The sequence below is a fragment of the Mauremys mutica genome, chromosome 2 (assembly GCF_020497125.1).
Source record: "Mauremys mutica isolate MM-2020 ecotype Southern chromosome 2, ASM2049712v1, whole genome shotgun sequence".
Classification (NCBI taxonomy): Eukaryota; Metazoa; Chordata; order Testudines; family Geoemydidae; genus Mauremys; species Mauremys mutica.
The window spans coordinates 144,931,292-144,953,815 of record NC_059073.1 but is presented as its reverse complement, the minus strand read 5'-3'; the positions used below and the strand labels follow the sequence as shown (position 1 = coordinate 144,953,815).

Sequence of the window (22,524 nt, the reverse complement as noted above, 5' to 3'; positions counted from 1 at the left end):
TTGAGAAGTGACAGGGAATCTGGGCAGGGGGAGGCATGACCCATATGGTCTGCTCTGTGCCATGCATGGCACCTACAGTGCAGCATCTGTCCCTCCACATGACGAGTGCCTCATCGCTGCCCATCAATAATGCACAGTGCTTCCCCTTTTGTTGTCAGCTTTACCGGCTGGTTCATTATTGATAGGCATGGGCTAATTCCGCCTGACAGGTGCACCTGTTCCTGGGAACCTTAGCCCAGCCAGGTACCACCCAGGTCAGAACTAGACAAAAGGAGACACGGCTCATTGGAGACACATCCCAAGAGCCTCCGCCACAAACGCACACTTCCTAAACGTCTGCTGGGTGTCACGAGTCTGCCGTTCTCATGCACAGAGGCTCTCCAATGCAGGCATTTGTTACACTCATGCCCTGGCATCCAAGTACATTTCTACGGCCCTGTTGGAACAGATAGATCCCAAAGCACTTCAACAAAAAGCCAGATTCCTTTCTGGTGCAACTCCATTGGCTTCAGAGAATTTGGCTCAAGCAATCCAGGATTCACTTTGCTCCCCACTGAAATGCAGCCACCTCTGGAGTGGAAGTCGACAGCCATTTAATATAACTTGGAGTATCCACGACGAACCACATGACGAACTGGAGCCATTCCAGAGCAGAGCGCAAAGGACGAGAGATTTGGAGGCGCTGGGCAGGGCCACGCTGCAGAAGGAACGGCTATGGGGAGAACTAGACATGCATAAAGGGATGTTCTAAAGACGACAGGGACCAATTATTCTCATTAGAGGCTGAGGACAGAACAAGCAGGGATCGGCTCAGAGCTGCAGCAGGGGAAGTGTAGGGTAAATGTTACACAAAACTCACCAATCCTTTGCCCTTCTCCTAAGCCCGCTTGGCACAGAATCTCCCAGGGCTTTGGCAACATTAACTAGTTAATAACTTCCAGCTCCTCTGCAAGCTGGGTATTCTCCTCATTATACAGATGGGGAAACCGAGGCCCAGAGCTTCAGTGACAAAACTCACCCCGCAGATCAGTGGCAGAGTGGTGAAGAGAACCGTGAGTCCTCGCTCCCTGCTCTCCTGTCCTGACCACGCAGGAACTCTCTTCTGAAGCAAGGAACAGAACCCAGGAGTCCTGTCTCCTAGCCCATGCTGTGTTTGCTAGGCAACACTGGCTCCCAGACCGACAGCTGACTTTCCCTCCCCAGTTTATCATCTGAGCTGCCTTGAGCCTGTGTCCTTTCGGCTTTCTTCCTTCCCCAGGACTGGTCCTGCTTCTCAGAGCCCCATGGAAAATGCTAAATGGGGAGCAATTGCAAACATCAGCAAGGGAGAAAGAAATACACAGGGGATTTGGGGAGATTAGGTGCTGGACCTAACGGAGGCTAGCAACTGGGAATATAATTCACCATGCTCTCACCTATTAGATACAAGGGAGACCCTCGCTAGTCAATGGAACAAGCTGCCAAGGGCGGTCCTGAATTCCCAGTCGCCAGAGGCATTCGACCCTCGACTAGCCCCCCTTTTTATTCAGTACTAGGTCGGGCTGGCTTTGTGACACCATGAAGTCCGTCGCTGGCTCTCATGCATGGCAGGGGTGCCGCGACAAGCTCGACACTCCCCTCAAATGCTGATGGAGCCCGGCCCACAGCCCATCTCCTTCCCTTAAGGGAGTGATTTGGTTTGGAACCTCAGAACATCCAGCTTTCCGCCGCACAGACAACAGGAAGGGCAGCGGTGAGTCCCGGAGCCAAGACCCCAGGCTCATTGCTAAGGGAAGGGGGAGAACATAGATCATAAGAGCGGCCACACTGGGTCAGACCAAAGGTCCATCTAGCCCAGTGTCCTGTCTGCCGACAGTGGCCAATGCCAGGTGCCCCAAGGGGAACGAACAGAATAGGGAATCATCCAGTGATCCATCCCCTGTCGCCCATTCCCAGCTTCTGGCAAACAGAGGCTAGGGAGAAGAGGTTCTGGAAGCAGGCATGCGTCTCCTTGTCTGGCTTCAGTGAATACCGTCGGCTGGGGAAGGCTTTGCAAGATTTCAGCTCCCCGGAGCCTGCAGAGAGCAAGTAGCACGCGCTGCTTCCCAAGGAAGGGGCAGGGATGCGCAGCTGGGTAGAGGGAGGATTCTTACTGGCTGCACTGAGCCGGAACTCACTTCTATCACTGCCACCACAATGCTGGCTATGGCCTCTCACTGCCCAGGACCAAGGGCTCTGGTTTCCCTTCTTCCACAGGCTGTCCAAGCTTCTCTGCACTTGCAAGGCCTCTCTGTAACAACTCTCATCTGCTATTCCCTGACTTCACCTCATCCTAGATCATCTACCCATCCCGTCCCCACCACCTGGCCATCACTCCTGACTTTCTCCCACCTCCAAAACAACGTCTCAATCTGCTTGATGTCAAACTGCCCCTGAAACCACCAATCCCATCATGCATTCTGCCCCCCAACACTCCCCCATCCTTCCAGTTTTGCATCCTGCTGCACCAGCTTGTGCCCACGGACTGTTGCTCATTGAGGCAGGCACCCTGCTGACTTGGCACTGCCTACCTACCGTGCCAGACCACCCCTGCCTGCTTCATATCTAAACAGCTCATAAAATCTCCAGCAGCGTGCAGCTACCCAGCCTATTATCAGGGCAGGAGAGGGAATGGGGCAAGGGGAGGTGGGAACAGGAGCTGTTTACTCATAACTGACAAAGCAATTACAGGAGCTAAAATTAAAAGCTATCTGGAGGAGCCCAGCTGGGATATCAAAAGCAAGCACGGAGGTTGGAAACGGAGCACAGGGGCTTTGCATTAGCACCTGGGTGCGGCATTCTACCTTCTGCTGCAGGTATTTAACCCCATTCACTGTCAGGCTGGGATTTCTTCACGAGATCCACTCAGAGCTCCTTTCTAGAACCACCCCGCAGAGCTCTGAGCACCAGGGTTTTGCAGTGCAATTGCACCATCGGCCTCTAAGCGTGGGTTGTTCGAAAGGTTACCATTCATCTGAACTGGAATCCTAAATCCACCATCCCCACCACTAGATTTGGGATATTCAGATCCTCCAGTGCTGGGTCAGGTCCTAAATAGACCTGTTTTCCACAGCTAGCTTGGATGCAGTCCACGATTGGAAGTTGTCCCGCAAAATCAACCTGTGGGATTTTAGGGCACTTGAACGCACACTTCAAACCCCATTCCAGGTCCACACCCCTCCTCCTCAGTCCTTGTTTGCTAGCCCTGTTAGATCAACCTGGGATCGGGAAGTCAAGACCTTTGCAAAAGGTCTCTGGTAGTAAAGATCTGCCCTCCGTTACCATCCTGCCTTGGACTGGGACAGCTCAGAGTCCGGCTCTTCATTTGGGAGCGTAGTTAACAGTTCTACCAAGTGCTGCTGCAGGCACCCGGCTATTTATAGGCACTAGCGGGAGCACAGCAAGCATGTATATATCCATCCATACTGGGGATTACACCTCAGCCAGAGTGTAATCACCCCTTAAATCACAGAGCCAGCAGATCTGATGGATACACACAAGGGCAGAGGCCATGGGAGTGCCAAGGTGCTATTTTTGTAGCATGATTTTTACAGGGTGGAACCTGCACTTTAAGTCACCGGGAACTAGGTTAATTCCCCCCTTGTTAGTGATCTCTAACTAGTGTGAAAGTGGGGAGGAGAAGGGACAAAGGGTTCTACAGGAAGGGGGGGGTTGCTGAGCTAAGACAGGCTGGGCTGCAGGATCTGAGGCAGGAGGGGAACAAGTCAAGGGAGGTCAGAGTAAAGGAGAAAAAGGACAGGGCAGGATAAAGGGTGTGGTGCGGGGGGGAATAGGATTTAAAGGAGAGACATTGACTAGAAAGTGAAAGGGAAGGTAGAGTCAGATACTGAGGGGATTGGGTGATATATGAACTTGGCAGCGCAAGTGGAAGAGGGGGTAACCCAGAGAAGGGGAGGGACAAGCAGGAGGGGGAGCATGAAGATCAGTACCAGGAGGGTGATAAATAAGTGGAGCACCCAATCTGCAGTGGGATCCCAGCAATCACCCCAGGAGGCTGCCCTCTGTCTAGAAACAGGAGGGGGTGAGGGCTGGGGCGGTTACAGCAGCACTCGGCAAATACAGCGGGGTCGAGTAGAGCCGGGCAGGGCTGCTCACTTGCAAACCACACAGTGCCAGGCTGCAGAGAGCTTTAACTCCACTGGCAAAGTTCCCAGCTCAGGAGCCGCTTCCCTCCCTGCTGGGAACAAGCCTACCTGCAAGAAAGAGACCACGCTTCTCGGCCAGCTGCTAGGCACCAGGTGGCACAAACAGAACCAGGACCCTCCAGCTAAGCTGGAAGGCTGGAAAAGCTCCTAGATGCTGTCTTTTAACAGAGCAACATGAGGGTCAGGTGACCTGTAGGCCTTAAAGTTACACACTCCAGGACGGCGATCCAAGCCCAAAACAAGGCCCTTTCCTATTTCAAATGGGGCTGCCAGGCATCTTAATATTAATGCTTTAAATATATATATATCCTCTCCCTTGCAGGCTCATCAGCAAACCATCGGGCACCGGGGACCACATTGGAAGGAGCGAGGACAACTAGGAAAATGACCCCAGTTGTCTGCAAAGCATCCTCTTCTACGCCAGTACCTGATCCCCTAGTATGACTGCTAGTGCCAATGGGACCTACCTTTCAGCACCATAGTGAAGCATGAGTGAGACGACTAGCAGTTAAGCCGTGCTTCTCCCTGTGAGAAGGGATCAGTGGCTAACAATCCATTGCCCAGTATAGCCCAATCTTGTTAGGTCACCAGTTTATATCCAGCCCATCAGCAGTGACTGACGGGCATTCAATGGTTGCTCAGTGACCTACATAAAATAAAGTGGAAGGGGTGAAACATGATTTGGGGCAAAAAGCCATTTTGTGCCAATGTTTTGATGAAAATGTTTCGATCAGCTTGGGGGGGTGGGGCTGTGAGCCCAGTTCCTTGGGAGCAGCTGTATACAGCACTAAGACCACAACTCGGGTACCGATTGCTTCCCCTACCCATTGGAAAGTCTCAGTAGCCAAGGGATGACCAAGCCCTGGAGACCCATCTCCCCTCTGCTCCCTACAAGGCTCTCTCCAGAGCTGAGAGGTGCTGGTGGGGGAATACCCAGGCTGCACCTGTTCTGGAAGGTAACTAGAGGGATCGGGCCCCAGGGCTGCCTCGCCATCAGCTAGTGTGGGGTGTGTAAGGATGGGGAAGAAAGGGAATAGGAATTGGAGAGAGAAAAGAGGGATGGAGGGAGGGGGATCCAAGATTTGCAGAGAGCCTGGGAAGGTCCATGCAGTGGGAGGAGAACAGGAGGGGGTCAGAGTAAAGGGGAGGGGTGGGTGGAAAGGGAGAGCTCAGAGCATGGGGGAGGTAAAGAGGGGCAAGTGATCAGTGCTGGTGGGAGGGTGAAGGGGGAGCATGGAACAAGGGAGCGGGGCAGGGGGATAAGGTGGGAAGGTCAATGTCCAGTGGATCAGGAGGGGAAAAGGGAAGGGGATGGGGTGGGCAGCTGGATGGAGGTAGGAGAGGGGGCTGAGGCAATGGGACAGGAGGGGAGTCGGAGGCCCCCTGGGATCCTGTCCCTGATCGGTATCCTGAGCTTCCCCCCTGGACTCCTGCCCCTCTAGGATCCAGCCCCATGGCAGGGTTTCAGTGCTTCTCCCCACAGCGATGGAGGGGGTGATCCTGCCCCCCACACCCCTGAAGAAATGACATGCTAAGGTCCTATGGCAAATCTGGGACCAGGACCCAGTTGTCTCAAGTGAGGGCCACACGCTCTTCCCGGGGTCTCTCCACACACCCCCGCCCTGGGCACCGCCACTGGGCATGGGGCAGGGGATGCACCCCCCCCACACACACACACTCACAACCCCAGACCCCTCCCCTGCACCCAGCCTCTCCCCCGGCCCCCCACCCCACTTCCCCTGCCTGGCCGCCCCCCGACCCGTGGGGGGGGGGAGTGTCCACGGTGCCCGAGCGTCCCCCCTTCCCTGGCCGGGCCATGCCCCCCGCCGCAGCCCGGTGCCAAGCGGCCCCCGCTACCTGCATGGCTCGCTGCTGCTGCGGGGAACCTGCCCGGGACCGCAGCTCCGAGCCGCCTCCAGCCCCACCGCCAGCGGGACTCAGCGCCGGGACTCCGGGCCAGCGCTCAGCCCCCGCCCAGCGCCGAGCCAGCCCCTTAACCCCCTCGTCCCCGGCCCTCCCAAACCCGCCGGTCCCGGAGCCCCACACAGCCCGCACTGCAGAGTCCGGGGCGAGGGAGAGGGGGAGGATGGAGAGACACGGGTGCCTAGGGCAGGGGAGGTGTGGATGGGGAGGGACGGACAGATGGAGCCGTGGGGATGGAGAGACAGATCGGGCCTGAGAGAGGTGTGTATGGGGACGGCGAGATAGAGAGATGGAGCCACGGGGAAGGATAAATGTGCCTGGAGCTTGGCAGGGATAGATAGGTGTGTATGGGGATGGATGGATGAACAGACTATGTGTACGGCGATAGGTAGGTGTATATGAGGAAAGATAGATGCATATGGGGATGGATGGATAAATAGATGTATATGGGGATGCATGGATAGATGGGTGTCTATGGGGATACATAGATGTGTATGGGGATGGACGGATGGATAGATAGGTGTCTATGAGGATACATAGATGTGTATGGGGATGGATGGATATGTGTATGGGGATAGGTAGGGATAGATAGATGTGTATAGGGATAGATAGACATATATGGGGGTGGCTGGCTAGATAGGTAGATGTATAAGGGGATAGATCGATGTATATGGGGATGGGGATGGATAGATGTGTATGGAGATAGGTAGGTGTCTATAGGGATGGATGGATATATGGATAGATGTATATGGGGATGGATGGCTAGATAAGAGATATGTATGGGGATAGGATAGATGTGTATGGGGTTGGTTTGATAGATGGATGGGGATGGATAGATGTGTATGGCGATAGGTAGATGTATATGGGGATAGATCTATGTATATGAGGATGGCTGGCTAGATAAGAGATGCGTATGGGGATAGAAGGATAGATGTGTATGGGATAGATAGACAGACGGTGTATCTCAGGCTGTATAATTCACAGGCACCCTCCTGAACCCTTTCACTCATTCCCATCTCTTGCTCACCTCCTTATCCCTTCTATCCCATGGGTCACAATGCTCTTACCTCCACCCCACTCTCAACCCCTCCCTTCTTTCTGCCAGGCTCCTGGGTTGCCCTTACCACTTTCCATGCCCCATGGCTCTGCAGAACACACACCCAGAGCATGGTGCATGGCCCCTGTGCTGGCTGCCTCTCCCACCCTTATGCACATGTTGAGCCAGTGGACAGTCTGTCCTAAGGCAAAGGGGGCAGCGTACAGGGTCATAGTGCTGGAACTAGAGGCACGGTGGGTGCTGCAGCACCCCCCGGCTCGAAGTAATTTCCATCATACACGGGGTTTGCAGTTTGGTTCAGTGGCTCTCAGCACAGTTGCTTCAGCACCCCTGTCTAGGGTGGACACTTTGGGGAGGCAGGGCTGGCTTTGGAGCAGACACTCCCTTCAGGGTACCTGGCCATCAGGTGAATGCCTTTCCTCTCAGGGGAGCGATGGAACTCAGATCCCTACCCCCTCACGGGATGGGCACGGTGGCCGAGCGCATGGCTCATTCCTTCAGGATGCATGATACTCACTTCTTTCCTTTTGTGGGCAGGAGAAGCAGCACGTTCCATGAAGGCAGGGGCCCTTCCTGTGAGGGGACCAGGACAGGTGCCCCTTCCTTCAGAGCCTGAGATGAGGCGGGAGGTTTGGACCCTGATGGACCTGGAGGAGTCTGAGCTCCCAGGCCGGAGGTGATGGGAACTCAGGAGCAGCATCTTTGGAGAATGCACGAGGCACAATCGACCAAATCCAACGCTTGGCCAAATCCATTGAATTTGGCCCATTATGGCTTGAGCAAGGCTTCAGCTGTGAGCACTGGAGTAGGGTTTTTTCCCTCGTTTGCTGCTATAAATTAATGGTGCTCTGTTTGGCTCCATTCTGCACTTTCAAAGCGGGGCTAACAAACCTTCCTTTCCTTGCCCCCCATGTCTGTATTGTCCACTGAGAACTCTGCAGGGCACGACCACTCTCTCACAATGTGTCTATACAGACCCCAGCATGACAGGGCCTGCAGGTGCTCCTGAAATTCAGTTAACAATAAAGATGCCGAGATCTTTTATATGGTGGGTGCAATTCACCGAGCACCTCCTGGGACTGGAAATACAAGACTTGGCAGGCCGAACCGAGCAGTCAGCGAAGGCACAAAATACCAGTGTTCAAAAAACAGCCCGGGGAATCTTTTGTTCTGCCGACTGCACGTTGTGCAGCTCTGCCTCCCTCATTAATCCACCCATCCCTAACGGACAGCGCTGGGAGCCGTGCTCCCAGCGCTGGGGCTTTGACTACACTGGCGCTTTGTAGCGCCGCAATTTGCAGCGCTGCAGAGGGTGTTTTTTCACACCCTGCTGCAGCGCTGCAAATTTGCAAGTGTAGCCATGAGGGTCCCTGTTTACTGGTTGCGAGACCGAAATATTACAGCCCTTAAGACAAGCGTGTTCATTTTCCCTTCCCATCCACTTGTAACTCCTCAGAGGCAGGCATGAGAGGGTTTTGTGGGCCACATGCTCAGCTGGTGTTAATCAGCGAAGCTCCATTTCCCACCAGCTGTGGAGCTGACCCTGTTTGTTGCTTCATCGCAGCCTTTTGGATTTGAACCAGGCTGTTGTTGTCGGTTTCACCCACATCTAAACGTCTCCCAAAACATGTTGCTTTTTGATCCAATTTCACGCAGAGAAAAAGGAAAGGAAGCATTTTGATAACATCCTAATGGCTCGTTTCCACATTTATGGAATGGAACAGCTCCAAAAGGCATTTCAAAAATGAAATTCACTGGGGTTTTTTGAATATCATAAAACAGTTTTTAAGAAGCTCAGAATTGGAACACAGTGGTTAGATTTGATCTCAACAAAAGGACAGGCAATGAATTCCTCCCCCCCCCCCCCCGCCGCCGCCAAAATGGGCCTGTTGACTTCCGTGGGACTGAAAATTAAGCATGTGCTTCAGTGAACCGGGTCTGAAAACTTTAACCCCAAGGGGATAAACGATAATGAACAATCCAATATAAAAGCCAAGTGGTCTGTAGCAATGTCAGGTCCAGGGGCTGATCTGATGAGTACAACAGAGGCTCAGCACTGCGCAGGATTCCACTCATTGTAGAGTGGTGCAAACAAAAATCAAACTCTAAGATCTTTGCTCTTTAGAAAATGTTTGGTTTTGCAAAAATTCAAAACTGCGGAATTTCCCATGAGACACAAAATCCAAAGGGATAGTTTACAATCGGAAGACTCTACAGAGCTAGTCAATGGACTCAAGTGTGGTGTAGTATGTGAACTACAAAACCAAGGGAACGGGGTGCTAGCCCTGCCTCCATTCCAGACCTAATCCAGCTTGGAGGGTGGTATTTGTGGAAGCAAAGTGATGACATGTTGCTTCAGTTTAATATCAGATCATGCAAGTATTCTCTCACTCTGGCCTGAGAGTAGAACAAACTCCCTGACCAGATGTGGTCCTAAATGCATGCACCTCCGAAAGCCTTTAGAAGCACTTAGCGCCAAATTTACAACGGCATTAGGCGCCTGACCAAAGCACCAGGGTTTTCGAAATCCAGCCCTTCCTACTTTGCCTGCGAGTGCTATGAGATGGATAAAGACACTTCCTCTTCCTTATGTTCTCTGTTACATGATGAAAACATATGAGCTCACTGGGATCTGGCTACGCAGAGCTGGCAACCCTATTGTATTTATTTGGACAGAGAGCTATAATTGCATTCTGAGGCTCCCTCTCTGACAGCAAGTAGCAGCTGTTTGTGATCTGCGTAGGTGTCTGTTGGTGGAGCAGACATAGGGAAGTGTATCTGTAGGAAAGGAGTCCCAGGTCAGTACAGTGGGGCTAGGAAGTGAATCTTTATCCCTCTGTTCTGGAGAGAGGGATTAGAATAAGAAATTGAACACAGTCTGCATTAATAGCAAAGCAACTTGGTCTGACAGTAACAGCAAGGACCTCAAAGTGTTTACAGCAAGGACCTCAAAGTGCTTACTAGCCCCATTTTACCAAGGGGGAAATGGAGGCAGGAGAGAAGAAATGACATGCTAAGGTCCTATGGCAAATCTGGGACCAGAACCCAGTTGTCTCAAGTGAGGGCCACACTCATAGGGCTAAGACAGCTTGTAACGCACTAACCTAGATCTGTAATTAATCATTTGCGCTGTCTTGGGGGTCTAGAAAGCAGGGCCCTGTTGTGTTGTGTGCTGTATAGACACACAACAAAGGTCTGGTCTGAAAAGCTGCCAATCTGAGTGCAGTTGGAGTACAACAGTTGGATAGACACAGGGGGAGCACAAGGAAACAAGGAAATGACAGTGCCCCATGGGATAAGTAATGGTCACAACACACCCACTGCCTAATCACTAGCAAACTGTAGCACATTGCTGCTCTTTAGCTTAAGCCCTAGTAACTGGTGGTTTTAGTGCTAGAGGTCCTCAATTCAGCCCCCAGTGAATTGCAGCCGTCGCGTAAGTATTGCCGCAGAGGAAGGCTGGAAGGAGGACAGTAAAATGGCCTTGCTGCGGATACATACAAGCAACCTTTCCCATGCGTGGAAGAAAGCGTTCTTCCTCTTGATTCGTTTCTTGAAACTGAACAGAACTAGTTGAATTGAGCCAAACTTTGATCGAAAAAAGAAAAGAGGAAAAAAATTCAAGCTCATTTTCCCAATTCCCCCCAGTTTTTTCAAGTAGCTGATTGACATTTTTCAAGTTCACAAATTTCCATCGAAATTTCTAATTTCGTCAGGAAAAAATTTCAGCTCAAATGCCCCAAACTATTTTCAGTCCCATTTTTCAATAAGCTCTAACCTTTCATTTGGTCTTTTTCTCCTTCTCCTCTTAGCTATTTTCTCCTCGTCAGGCTGGCGCTCTTGAACTACTTTAGCATCCAAGGCCTTGATTGAGCCAAGCACTTAACTTTAAGTATGTGAATGGGCCTGTCGACCTCCTCGGTGGGAGTGAAAATGAAGCACATGCTTAAGTGAATTGGGGCTGAAAACTTTAACATAAAGAGGATGAAAGACAGAAAAGCCAGGTGGTCCGTAGCGATTTCAGGCCCAGGCACTGATCTGATAAGTAGATATGCTCAGAACAGCTCAGCATTCTGCTCATCCCAGATGATGCAAACAAATGTCAGACCCTAAAATCTTTACTCAGCGACACAGCTGGGTTATATTATTCCCGGTGACTAAATTATTGGATGATTTAAGCCCTGTTTTTCTGGTCAAGAACCATTCTCCGGTGGATCAGGATTCCTGTGAATAAATCCAGTATCATTCTGCATCCACCAAATAGTCCTCACAAACAGACTTTTATCTAGAGGATGTTTGCAACCAGTTGCTCCCTAAGTCACATGGTAACCTTCTCTGCTCCCTAACTGAATGACTGAAACTTTTCAAACAGGAAGATAGTGAATGACACCCTTGCCGGTGAGAATTTTTGTTGTCAATACATGAAAGTTTCTGGTTCGGCAATGAACAGACCATGTGCCCAGATACTCAGACACAACAAAAAAAACATATCTCACAGTTATATAGCACTCTTCATCAGTAGATCTCAAAATGCTTTACAAAGGAGGTCGGTATCATTGTCCCCTTTTTACAGAAGGGGAAACCGAGGCACAGAGTGGCTAAGTGGCTTGCCCAAGGTCACCCAGCGAGACAATGGCAGGGCCATCTAGATCTGAGTCTCAATCCAGCGCTCTAACCACTGCAGCTACCAGCACAGCTGATTTGCCGCAGCTAATTACAAAGATATTCACCAGCCCATAGTTCAGCCAGCTGTACCCAGGCAAAACGCTCAGTGACTGGCAGGGAGAGTTTTGCCTGAGTAGTAAGGACCATGCAGCATCTGGGTAAAGGAGCTTGGAATTTGGTCCCAGGTGTTAGAATCAGGTTCCTGGGCAGAGATGTCTTAGAAGTAGGCCGGGGAGCTGCTCACATGCTCAAAGAGATGGTCACAACCCCCCGATGCCTGACCTGCCCCTTTATTGCCATTATCAGTGCTCTTCAGCGCCGCCTGCTGAAAGTGTTAAAGAGCGACTTTGTGCCCAGCTGGTGCCCAGACACCAGTCCCAGCTGTGCAACGCTGGGGCATCATTTGGGACAGTTAGCCCGCAGGCTGTCGCCATTTGCTCCTGATCTCAGCCTGCCAAACCCGGGACAGGGTCTTATTTTTACTTACCCTGTCTTCAAACATCTTCTTATGGGGGACTGATGGATGATTGTCAATCGATGTGCAGCGGAGGCGGGAGTCACTGGACGGCCAGGGGTAGGTGGCGGGCAGATCCAGAGTCAGCCACGGCTATTCAAAGCGTCGCTGATGCTGGCTGCAGATCTACAGTTATTCCCATCTGGTTCCTCTTGCCGTGCCACATACGAGATGCAAATAGGGACAGAGAGATCCTGGCAGCTGCTTTTGTCTTTGTTCAAACATCCCCGACAAAGGAACCATCCCTATGCCAAGTTTACCTTTCAGGCCATTATTCCCTCTCTGTGACATGCAACACGGCCAGCCTACGGCTGCTAGTTTCCATGGAAACAGAACCCATAGCATCCCCTTCCCTCTCGCTCGCTCTTTTTTAAGGAAGCCAATTAACCTAAAATAAAAATCCCTTTAAAAACGGGACTGGAACTAGCCACTTCCTAGCATCCAGGGGAATACTTAAAGGGGAAGTTCTCCACTTCCAGGCACTGGAGGGGGAAAGACCTGGGCTCTGGGGCCCAGGAGAGCCCAGCAAGTCTATTTTAGGTGCTTATCTGCCCCTTCCCCCGTCCCCCCATTGTTGTTTTATCCACACAACACACCTGTGAAGCAAGACAGTGCTGTTATGCCCATTGTACAGGTGGGGACCTGAGGCACAGAGTCCTGCAGGACATCTATGGCAGAACAGGGAGTTGAATATGGGTCTTCCACGTATTAGCCCAATGCCCTAATCTTTCCTCTGAAAGAGCCTGGCATGACAGGAGATCCCTGCAAACAGATCCCTGTGCTTTGGGTGGCTGCATGCATGCTGCCCTAACTGACCCCTGCAAATAAATCCCTGTACTGTGTCACAGGAGATTCCCACAAACAGATCTCTGGGCTGCGACAAAGGAGATCCCTGGAGGCATTTCTCTTGTTTACTGCATCAGAAGAGATCTCTTGTTTGTTGCATCTTAAGAGAGCCCTGGAGGCAGTTCCCCGTGCTCTGTGCTAGAAGAAAGCCCTAGGAACAGATCCACTTTCAAAAATATGCCTAAGGAACAGATCCCTGTTTTTTGCCTTGGAATTAGGGTGACCAGATAGCGAGTGTGAAAAATTGGGACAGGGGGTTGGGGGTAATAGGAGCCTATATAAGAAAAAGCCCCAAATATCAGGACTGTCCCTATAAAATCGGGACATCTGGTCACCCTACTTGAAATAAAAAGATTCCCAGGGGCAGGATTCCTGGATAACGCAGATTCACACTGGCTTCACTGAAGCCTTAATTATAATGAACAACAACATGAACTGGGTGGAATCTCACTAGCAAACATTGTAAACAGAGGAGCCAACCTCATGCGCCATTAGACACTGGGGTGGGTGCAGTCTGCTCCTTTCCAAACAAGGTTTCTGTCGAAATTCTGTGCAGCACCGTTTCATGCTGACATCAAAGGCGTGATTACAATAAACAAGCTGGAGCAATCTGGCTGCAGCAATAGAAGTCAGGTTCCTTTGAAGAACATCCAAGCAGTACAGCAATTTCTTACCCCTATTAAAGTCAGGATGAGCCCTTATACCAGGCCAGGCGTATGAGGGTCTCAAAGCACCGTACAAAGGCATTATCATTTTCACTATTGTTTAGAGGGGGGAAACTGAGGCACAGAAAGGCCAAGTGACTTGCCCAAAGCCATGCAGTTGGTCAGTAGTAGGAAAACAACCCAGGTGTCCTGACTCCCAGTGGTGCATCCACTAGCTATGAGTCCTTTCTGTTCTCCAGGCCAAATTCTGCAATGCCCCGTCCCACAATTCAGCTGCTCATTTGAGTAAGGGCTGCAGGATCAGGCTCTAATTTAAGGCCTGATCCTGAAAGGTGCTGGGCATCTTCTCTGTGTACCTTCAATACCCATTGACTTTCGTGGGAGCTGAGAATCCTTAAGGGATCAACTCCTTAGACTGTCCGCTCTTTATGGCAGGGGCCTTGTTCTTCTCTGTGTCTGTGGGCAGCCATGCACAGCCTGGAGCATCAGGGAGAAATAACAATAGCCACCACTAGAGTTGTTACTTCCCTACGTGGACTGGGGAGCTGAGTTTGGGTTTTTTGAGGCTAACCCAGGGTTTGGATCCACACCCCAGTTCAGATCCCCCAGGAGAACCTGGGCCCCAGTGGAGAAGGCAGGCGTCGTGTGTATTTCTTATAAATATCACGGGCACTTCAGTTAGCCTGCCTGGCTGCACAGAGTCAAATCAAAGGGAGGAAATGGACAGGAATCGAAACAGCGAGAAGGGGCTACCATAGGCAATACCAAGGGGAAACAACGGGGAAGGTATTAAGTGGGAAATAGCCCCAACCTGGTGCCCACTAGGCAGGCAGAGCTTATCCTTTCCAGGCCAAACCTAGGATCAAAGGGGCTCTGAGAACCTCAGAGGGGGTGTCTACATGGCAGCTGGGAGCGTGCTTCCCAGGGCAAATGGACGGAGGCACTAGCTCTGATCGAGCGTGCTAAAACTAGCCGTGCGGCTGCAGCAACATGGCCTACCCGCCCCAGTCCGACCAGGCCTGAGCCCCCGGGTACGTCCTCGGGCAGCCAGGCTGGGAAGCAACCTCCCAGCTGGAGCACAGAGGTTGCCTGAGAGACGCACAGAAAGAGACACAGAGGCTGCAGTAGCGAGATGGGGGTAACTGGGCAAAGGGAGCTTGCACGGGAAGATTAAGTGGCAATAAGCAAATAGGCCTGTTTAGCTTTTGACCTGCGCTCTGCCTGCTTTGCTGAGACGGTGCGGTGTCACTGCAAAGCCTGGTGGATGAGGTTTGCCAGGGCTGAATCCAGTCAGGCCCATCGTGTTTGTATGGGTGAGAAATAGGAAGGATTCAGAGTGCGTGTTCCACCCTTAAGAGAGGTGAAGGAAGCCAGGTCTGCCACCCACAGACCAAACGACTCTAAAGTGCAGGTCAGCCTGTGACCACGACAGCCCCACCAAGTGGAAATCTCAGTGACTCATAAGACTCCGGCCCCATCTGAGCTGAGGGTGGGCCGTGTTCGGTCCAGCTCCAAAGAGAGACGGGGATTTGAACGTGAGCCCCCTGAAATGTTGAGTTTGGGATGGTGGTTTGGCCTCGTCTCTCCTGACAAGATATACAATGTGCTGAAGAGCCAGCAGGCCAATTCGAATGGAAGCAGACAGCTCAAAGGGACCCAGGAGAGGTGCGGAGTTTGCATTTCACAGGGGCTCTGTCGATAGAAAGGCCATTTCAGAAGAGTGAGAGACAGACGACATGCAAAGACGCGTTTGGTCAGCTGGGTCGCATGGTAACTGTGTCTGCTCCCTGACTGGACAAGTGAAATGTTTGCAAATTTGGGTTCTGCTCAGGAAAACATCAGAGACCCTGGGCTCCTTCTCCGTATCCCCCTGAGATTGCAAACGGGCCTGGCGATGCCAGGGGAAGCATCGTCCCATCTCGTATTCACACCTGATTTCTGGAGCTCTTTGCCCCAGCTGGGGAGAACAAATTCACCGGTGGGATTTTGGCTTTTGGGATTTTGGCCCAGATGGAAGCGGCAATGCAAGAACAGGGCAGAAAAAGTTATTCTAATGTTTCATCTTGTCTGGGTTGAGTCGTGCAACTAGCAAAGGTTTGGACATATGTGCATGTCCACATGCTTATGGCCATGTGCATATGTGTCTGAATGTGCATGTTGGAGCCTACATGTGAAGGAACATCCATATTCCAGTGTGCATGGTCATGTGTACACACACACACACATCCATTTTGTGTACATTGTCCATGTGTCTGCACATCTATGTTCCTTTCTGAACACTCACGTGTGGATATATGTTTGTGCATGTACCTTGGTGCCCGTCCCCATTTTGTGTACCTGTCCATGCACGTCAATGTTCGTTTGCATCTGTCTTTGCATGCATTTACATATGTGCACACATATATGTTCATCTGCACCATGTTCATAGGTATGTATGTTCTGTGTAGGCAACCACCTTCACACATGTATATGTCTGTTGATGTGGTTCATAGTCCGTGCCTAGCACGATGGGGTCCTGGTCCATGACTGTGACTCATAGGTGCTATGGTCAGACAAATAAATAATTAATAAATAACTAATAATAATAGTTTGGCCCAGCCCTAGTGACAGGCTATGGGCAGCCTGATATACAGGAGCCAGCTTTCTCTCTCAGACCACCCTCAGCACCATCCACCACCTTTAGAGCATTGGGCTGTTTTCCAGCTGAATAATGTATAGATGCCAATCCAAGGAGTGAGGACATCTGTCTTCTACTGTCTTCATCTGTCTTCTACAACTGCCCGAGCAAACCACCTCTGCACGTGGTTTACCTCGCCCGCTTGCTAAGTACAGGCAGCAGGTTTAAACCAAGCAAACAGAAGGAAGTATTTCTCCATAAAACACACAGGCAGCCTGTGGAACTCATTGCTACAGGATGTTGTGAAGTCCAAAACTATAAGTGGATTCAGAAAAGAATTAGGTACAATCTTGTGGGACAGGTCCATCAATGGCTATTAGCTAAGATGGTCAGGGACACAACTCCATGCTCTCAGTGACCCTAAACCTCTGATAGCCAGAAGCTGGGAGTGGATGACAGGAGATGGATCACTTGATAATTGCCCTGTTCTGTTCATTCCCTCTGAAGCACCTGGCACCAGCCACTGTCCTAAGACAGGACATTGAGCTAGATGGACCATTGGTCTGACCCAGGTTGGCCGTGCTGATGTTCTCATCTCTCAGTTCAACAGGCCATAGATCCATTTGGCTCAGGCTCCAAAGGGATCTGCCTCAGGATCAAATGGGAAAATCCTTTTAACTATAAAAAAAACCCATTTTTTCCTTGGTGGCCAACGCTAATGCTGTGTGTGAAGCTGAATGTCATTAGCGAGCTGGGGGAAGGGGGGAGGGCTGGGGCCAGATCCTTAGCAGGTATAAATTGGCACTGTAAGCAGCAGATTTACACCAAGCAAAGGACTGGCCCAGACTTCCAAGACTCTGGCAGTTAAAGCTCATTGAGGGTGACTGGAAGCCAGCAGAGAAATGGGCCAGAAGGGGGCGGAGTCTGATCTCAGTCACACCAGCGAAGGCTCTTGGCTTCACTGGATTTCCACCCTGGTGCCCGTGAGCTCACATTCAGGTCCACACTCTCCATTTGTACAAAGCACAGAGCGGCTCTCTGCTACCCAGAGTGACTGTTCTTAACACTGCTCCCCATTCAGATCTCACAGCACGGTGACAGGGCACAGGGTCATTTTTCACATAGGGAAACTGAGGCACAGCAAGAGCGCAAATGGCTTCTCCCCCCCCCCAGGTCACTCAGCAAGCTAACAGCAGAGGCAGGATTAGAACCCACATCTCCTGATTTACAACCTCACCCCCCTGCCTGCTGGAGTCCAGCATCCGTATCCAGAGAGCTCCGGTCTTTGGCTAAATGGGACTCCAGGGGCAGGGTCTGAAAAGGGCCTGACTGGGGATCAGCAGTGGGCAGTGCTGAGCGCCTCCTAGTGGAGTCAACTCCCTGCATCACAGAGGTTCAAGACTCTGCAGAGCCCCTGGCAGCATCATTTGGGGTGACATTCCACCCCCGCCATGCCTAGGCCTCATGCTGGCCCTCTGCCCAGCGGGGAGCTTTATCCAGCATGCTCAGCACCTCTCCTGATTTGACCCTAACTGCAAGACACTGTCCGCTCGCCTGATGGGCTGGGCATCTGCAGTGGACGCTGACGCTGCCTTCCCCTTGAACTGTGTGTCGGGGGTGGGGGGAGGAGAAGACAGAAATGCTTCCCAGCCCCTTGCAAACCAACTCTCCCTAATCCAATTTAATCTCAGCAGCACTGATTAAAACCCACTCTCGCTTTTTAATCTCTGCCTGAGCCTTCCTCACCGCGCCCACCCCCGCACCTTCTCCTCCTGAAGCCAGCTCCAACCTGTCCTTTGTACTGCAGCACGCAGCACAGTGCCCCCCTCTGGTGCGCACATAACCCCCACAGAGCCCCTGGTGCTAGCCAGCATTAGCTGCCCCTGCCTTTTCCATTTTAAATGCATTTGCTCTTAACCACTGTGCAATAGCCAGGCACCGGACTGGAGGGGCTTCATCGCTACACAGAGCAAGCAAGTCACGGATCAGAAGGGATCGACTGGATGATCACCTCCAGTGCCCTGCTATTTCAGGCAGCCCTGTCATCGTCCGGTTCATAAACTTATCATGCTCCATCTTCTGCTGTCCCAGACCCTCCATCTGGAGCTGGTTAGGATCCTTCTTGGGCTGGAAAAATTTCACCCGGCTCTGCTTTTTCATAGCCCCTGCTGCCTCTGAGCACAGCAGCAACCAGAATGATTCCAGAGCACAGGGCCCAGAAGGAATGCCTGACTCACCATGAGGCAGAAGGGAAAATTTACGGACTGGAGGGAATGGCTTAATGCCAGCTGAGCCTTGGGTTTGAATTACACAGATTCCCTGGGACCGCTGTTCCTGCCCCGCAACACTGAGTCAGCCTGACAGCCTGGTGCAGTGCTTATCCTGAGATCCAGTTCAATCCAATCAGAGTGTGCGTGGCCTGCCGGGCAAGCGTGGGAAAAGGGTGTGAAAGAGACGGATCCCCGGGGGGCTCTGTCAGAGGTTCTAGGCCAGTTTATGTTGGCTGAGGACACATGGGCGTGTGTCAGTGTGTGTGTGTGCGCCCGTGTATCCGCGAGGACGTGTGTACTGCTGGGTCAGTTTACACATGCGGGTTTACGTCAGTGGGCGCATGTGTTCGTGCATCTGTGAGCACACAAGTGCGTGTGCATGGAGCCATGTGTGAATGTGTGCCAGCTGGTGTATGTGTGTGTGTGTGTGTGTGTGTGTGTGTGTGAACATGTTTGTGCAAGTGTGGATGTGCGCCTACACATCTGAAGCAGTGTGGCCTAAGGAATCACTGTGTGACCTTGGACCTTCCCTGCCTCAGTTTCCCCAGACGTGCAAAGCAGCTCCCTCCCAGGGGATGGGAAGGCTGAAGCTGTCAGCATCTGTGGGGGGCTTGGAGGAAGCACAAATGGGGAGTGCTGTGACTGCTGTCTCTTTCACTGCTGGGATGAGCATCTCTGCTCAGGCAGAGGAGCCGGCTGGAGGGGCCCTCGCTGGCGGACGGGCTGGGGAAGTGTCGGCAGGAGGCGCTCCTTAGCAGAGTGGTTTCCCTGGTAATTGGGGCTGTCAGCTGCTCTCTCCAGTTATCTTCCCCCTGCACGGCTGACTTGAGGGATGACAGAAAGTGAGCAGCTTCTCCCCAGCCCTCCCCAACCATCCCAGCGACGCTCTTGGAGGGGAAGATCCCTGCCACGCTCCCGGGGCCCTTTGACTTTCCTCAAGCATCGCAGCTCCCAGGGAGTCCACAAAGCCTCAGGGCCAAGCGCTGCCTTCTCCCTGCGCCAACCCATCAGGAGCAGTCAGAGGTTAGAGCCGCGGGATGTTAGCGAGAGTCACTGTCCTAGGAGAGTAGGAACAAGACAGGCTGGGGGGTGTCTATCACCACAGACAAAGGCCCAGGTCCTCAAAGGTATTTAGGCACCAAACAGGGCCGGCTCCAGGCACCAGCCGAGAAAGCTGGTGCTTGGGGCAGCAGATTCCCAGGGGCGGCATTCCGCCCAAACCTTTTTTTTTTTTTTTTTGCGCTTCGCCGCTTCTGCCGCCCCTGCAGGATTTTTTCTTTTGGTTTGCTGCTCCTGCCGCCCTGTAGGGGGCGGCGGCACAGAGGAGGGGAGCTGCTGGGAGTGGTGCCAGTTCTGCAGCAAGCCCGGCACGGCAGCCCGCGTCCTTCCCTGCCTGCCCCCCGGAGCAGCGCAGAGCCCACCCAGCAGGCGGCTTGGCGGGAGGGGCCGCATGGCGAGCACCCGCTTAAGGAAGCCATGGCCGCCCCCTTCTCTCCCTCCCCCTTCCCCCCGCTAGCTGGGATGTGCACTCCGCTGCTCGGGGTCTGCAGGGCTGGGAGTCCCCCTGCACCCGCGCTCCCGCCGCCCCGCAGGTATTTTTTTCTTTTTGGTTTTTTGTTTTTTCTTCCCTTTGCCACTCCGGCCGGCCGGGCGGTTTGTTTCACACCCCCCCCCCTTTGCTGCTCCAGCTGGGCGGCAGGTTGGTTTCCCGCCCCCCGCCCCCTTTGCTGTTCCGGCCGCCGCGCAGGTTTTTGGGGTTTTTTTGCTTGGGGCGGCAAAAAAGCTAGAGTGGGCCCTGGCATCAAACTCCAATGGGCCAGCGCTCTTTGCACTGATGCAAAGCCTGCAGATGTCAGTGGTAATAAGACTTGGTCCCCCGTCCCCTCTACAGCCTCTATTCCTGTACTATCCGAGCACCTCCCAAACATCAGTGTTGGCACACGGGACATGGGCAGTCCAGCTTAGCGGGTAGGACCAAGGGTCGGGCCGAATGGTCAGCACAGGAGCCGGGCCTGGTGGTTGGAGCAGGAGCCAGGGCCAGAAACTGGGAGTAAGCCAAAGGTCTGAACCAGAGTTAGGAATCGGGAGTCTAGTCAGAGATCGCAGCCGGAGTCAGGGATCAGGAGTCAAGCCAAGGAACAGAGCCGGGCTCTGAAGCAAGGAACGAGAGCGGGGTCTGTTGTAGCAGCAGGCCGGGTACTGCCAGGTTGCCCAGACAGCTTTCTGGAGCACCCTCCATAGTTAAATAGCATGCTTGGCCCAATCAGGGGCCATGGGGGGAATGTCAATTGTGGGGAAATTTGTCGGTTCACTGGGGACAATTCTGGGAAGGGCACTGGAGGCCTGGCAGCACTCAAGTGAGTTTTGCCTGCATCCTCATTGCAGAGTAGTTACGGGTTCCAGCCAGCGCTCTAACCCACCCTCAAAGCTGGATCGGCTAGCCTGGACTTAAAGCACCCCCAAACCCAAGTCAGAGGTACTGTGTGCACAGTAGGGAGTTTGGGCTAAAACCCAGATAAGATCCTGTGACCATCTGAACCCCTCTGTTCACCCCTTTTACAAGACTGTGATACATTTTGTACGAAGTATGCCTTGTGAGGTTGAAAACTCGTAATTTGCTGATTATTATTGTCCTGGTAAAATATGTGTGGCAAGTGTATGTAAAATTGTAAGACTCTACTGTGTGATATTACTAAGACATGTCCCAAGTCTGGGGAGCCGTCACAAACCAGTTCCCCAGAGACAAAAGGCTAGTCAAAGCACTGGCCAGAAATCAAATGGACCATCACCTGGTTAAGTGACCATTCTTTGGCAGGAAAGAGGGTGTGGGTGAAAGAGCAACATCTTGACAAAGAAACAGCTTGGGGTTCCCGTCTACACAGACTTTCTGTCTCCTCAACCTCAGCCAGAGGTGATTCTCAAAGACGAGAAAGAATTATAAGAAGGGAGAGAAGACACCCCAAATTATCTCCCCCTTTCTCTCTACCCATAGCATCGACAACATGTGAAGAACAAGGAAGCAGCACTGGACTGGGGGAGAGATCCTGACTGAAAGAAATTCAGCCAGTAAGACTGTTGGAACATGGGGGGAGAGAGACTTTGCTTTGAATTCACTTAGCTCATTAAGTTGGCATTTGTTGCATTTTATTTTTATTTTCTTGTAACCAATTCTGACTTTTATGCCTCCCTACTTGCGGTCACTTAAACTCTATCTCTTCATAGTTTATACGTTTGTTTTATTGTTTTATCTAAACCAGTGTTTGGGGAAACGCCATTTGAGAGAACAGAATTTGTGCATATCATTTTCTATTAATGAAATGACGGACTTTAGATGAGCTTGTATTGTCCAGGAGGGAGCTGGGCAGTACAAGACGCACATTCCTGCGGGAAAGTCCAGGACTGGGAATTTGCTGGTGTTGCTCTGCAGTGTAATTCATGAGTGGCTGCCCCTAGTGCTCAGACCCTATGACTAGGAGTAACTTACATGCTGGAGGCTGTGTTTGGGCAGACCAGGAGTGGTAACTCTCACAGCAAAGCAGTGTGAAAGGGTGGAGAACTGAGGGGTCCAGATTGTACCCTGGGAAATGTCACCGATCCTGGGCTGACTGTGCAGTGAAGACATACCCCGAGAGGTGAAGTGAGTTGCCCAAGGTCACACACAGAGCCTATACCAGAGCAGGACACTTGTAGGCTCTCCCCAGACCCAGGCTAGCCTTCCTGTCCAGCCTGGCCCTCTGGCGCAGATCCACAAGGACGGATGCCTTGGGAATCCACTGTGTTTCG

The 22,524-nt window shown here is 52.2% G+C and overlaps 1 protein-coding gene across 5 annotated transcripts in view; it reads right to left on the bottom strand.

The window, feature by feature from the left end:
• KCNIP3 (potassium voltage-gated channel interacting protein 3) overlaps positions 1 to 12,506 on the bottom strand; it is a 91,934-nt gene extending 79,428 nt beyond the window's left edge. For 2 of the 5 annotated variants that reach the window (XM_045006675.1, XM_045006677.1), the window contains exon 1: positions 12,317 to 12,504. In XM_045006675.1, the coding sequence (XP_044862610.1) occupies positions 12,317 to 12,331 (15 nt within the window). In that variant the 5' untranslated portion in view covers positions 12,332 to 12,504. Of the gene's footprint in view, positions 1 to 6,041; positions 6,107 to 12,316 lie in introns of those variants that run through there. The other 3 variants (XM_045006673.1, XM_045006678.1, XM_045006674.1) reach the window with 3 other exon arrangements.
• Between the last annotated feature and the right edge of the window lie 10,018 nt (positions 12,507 to 22,524).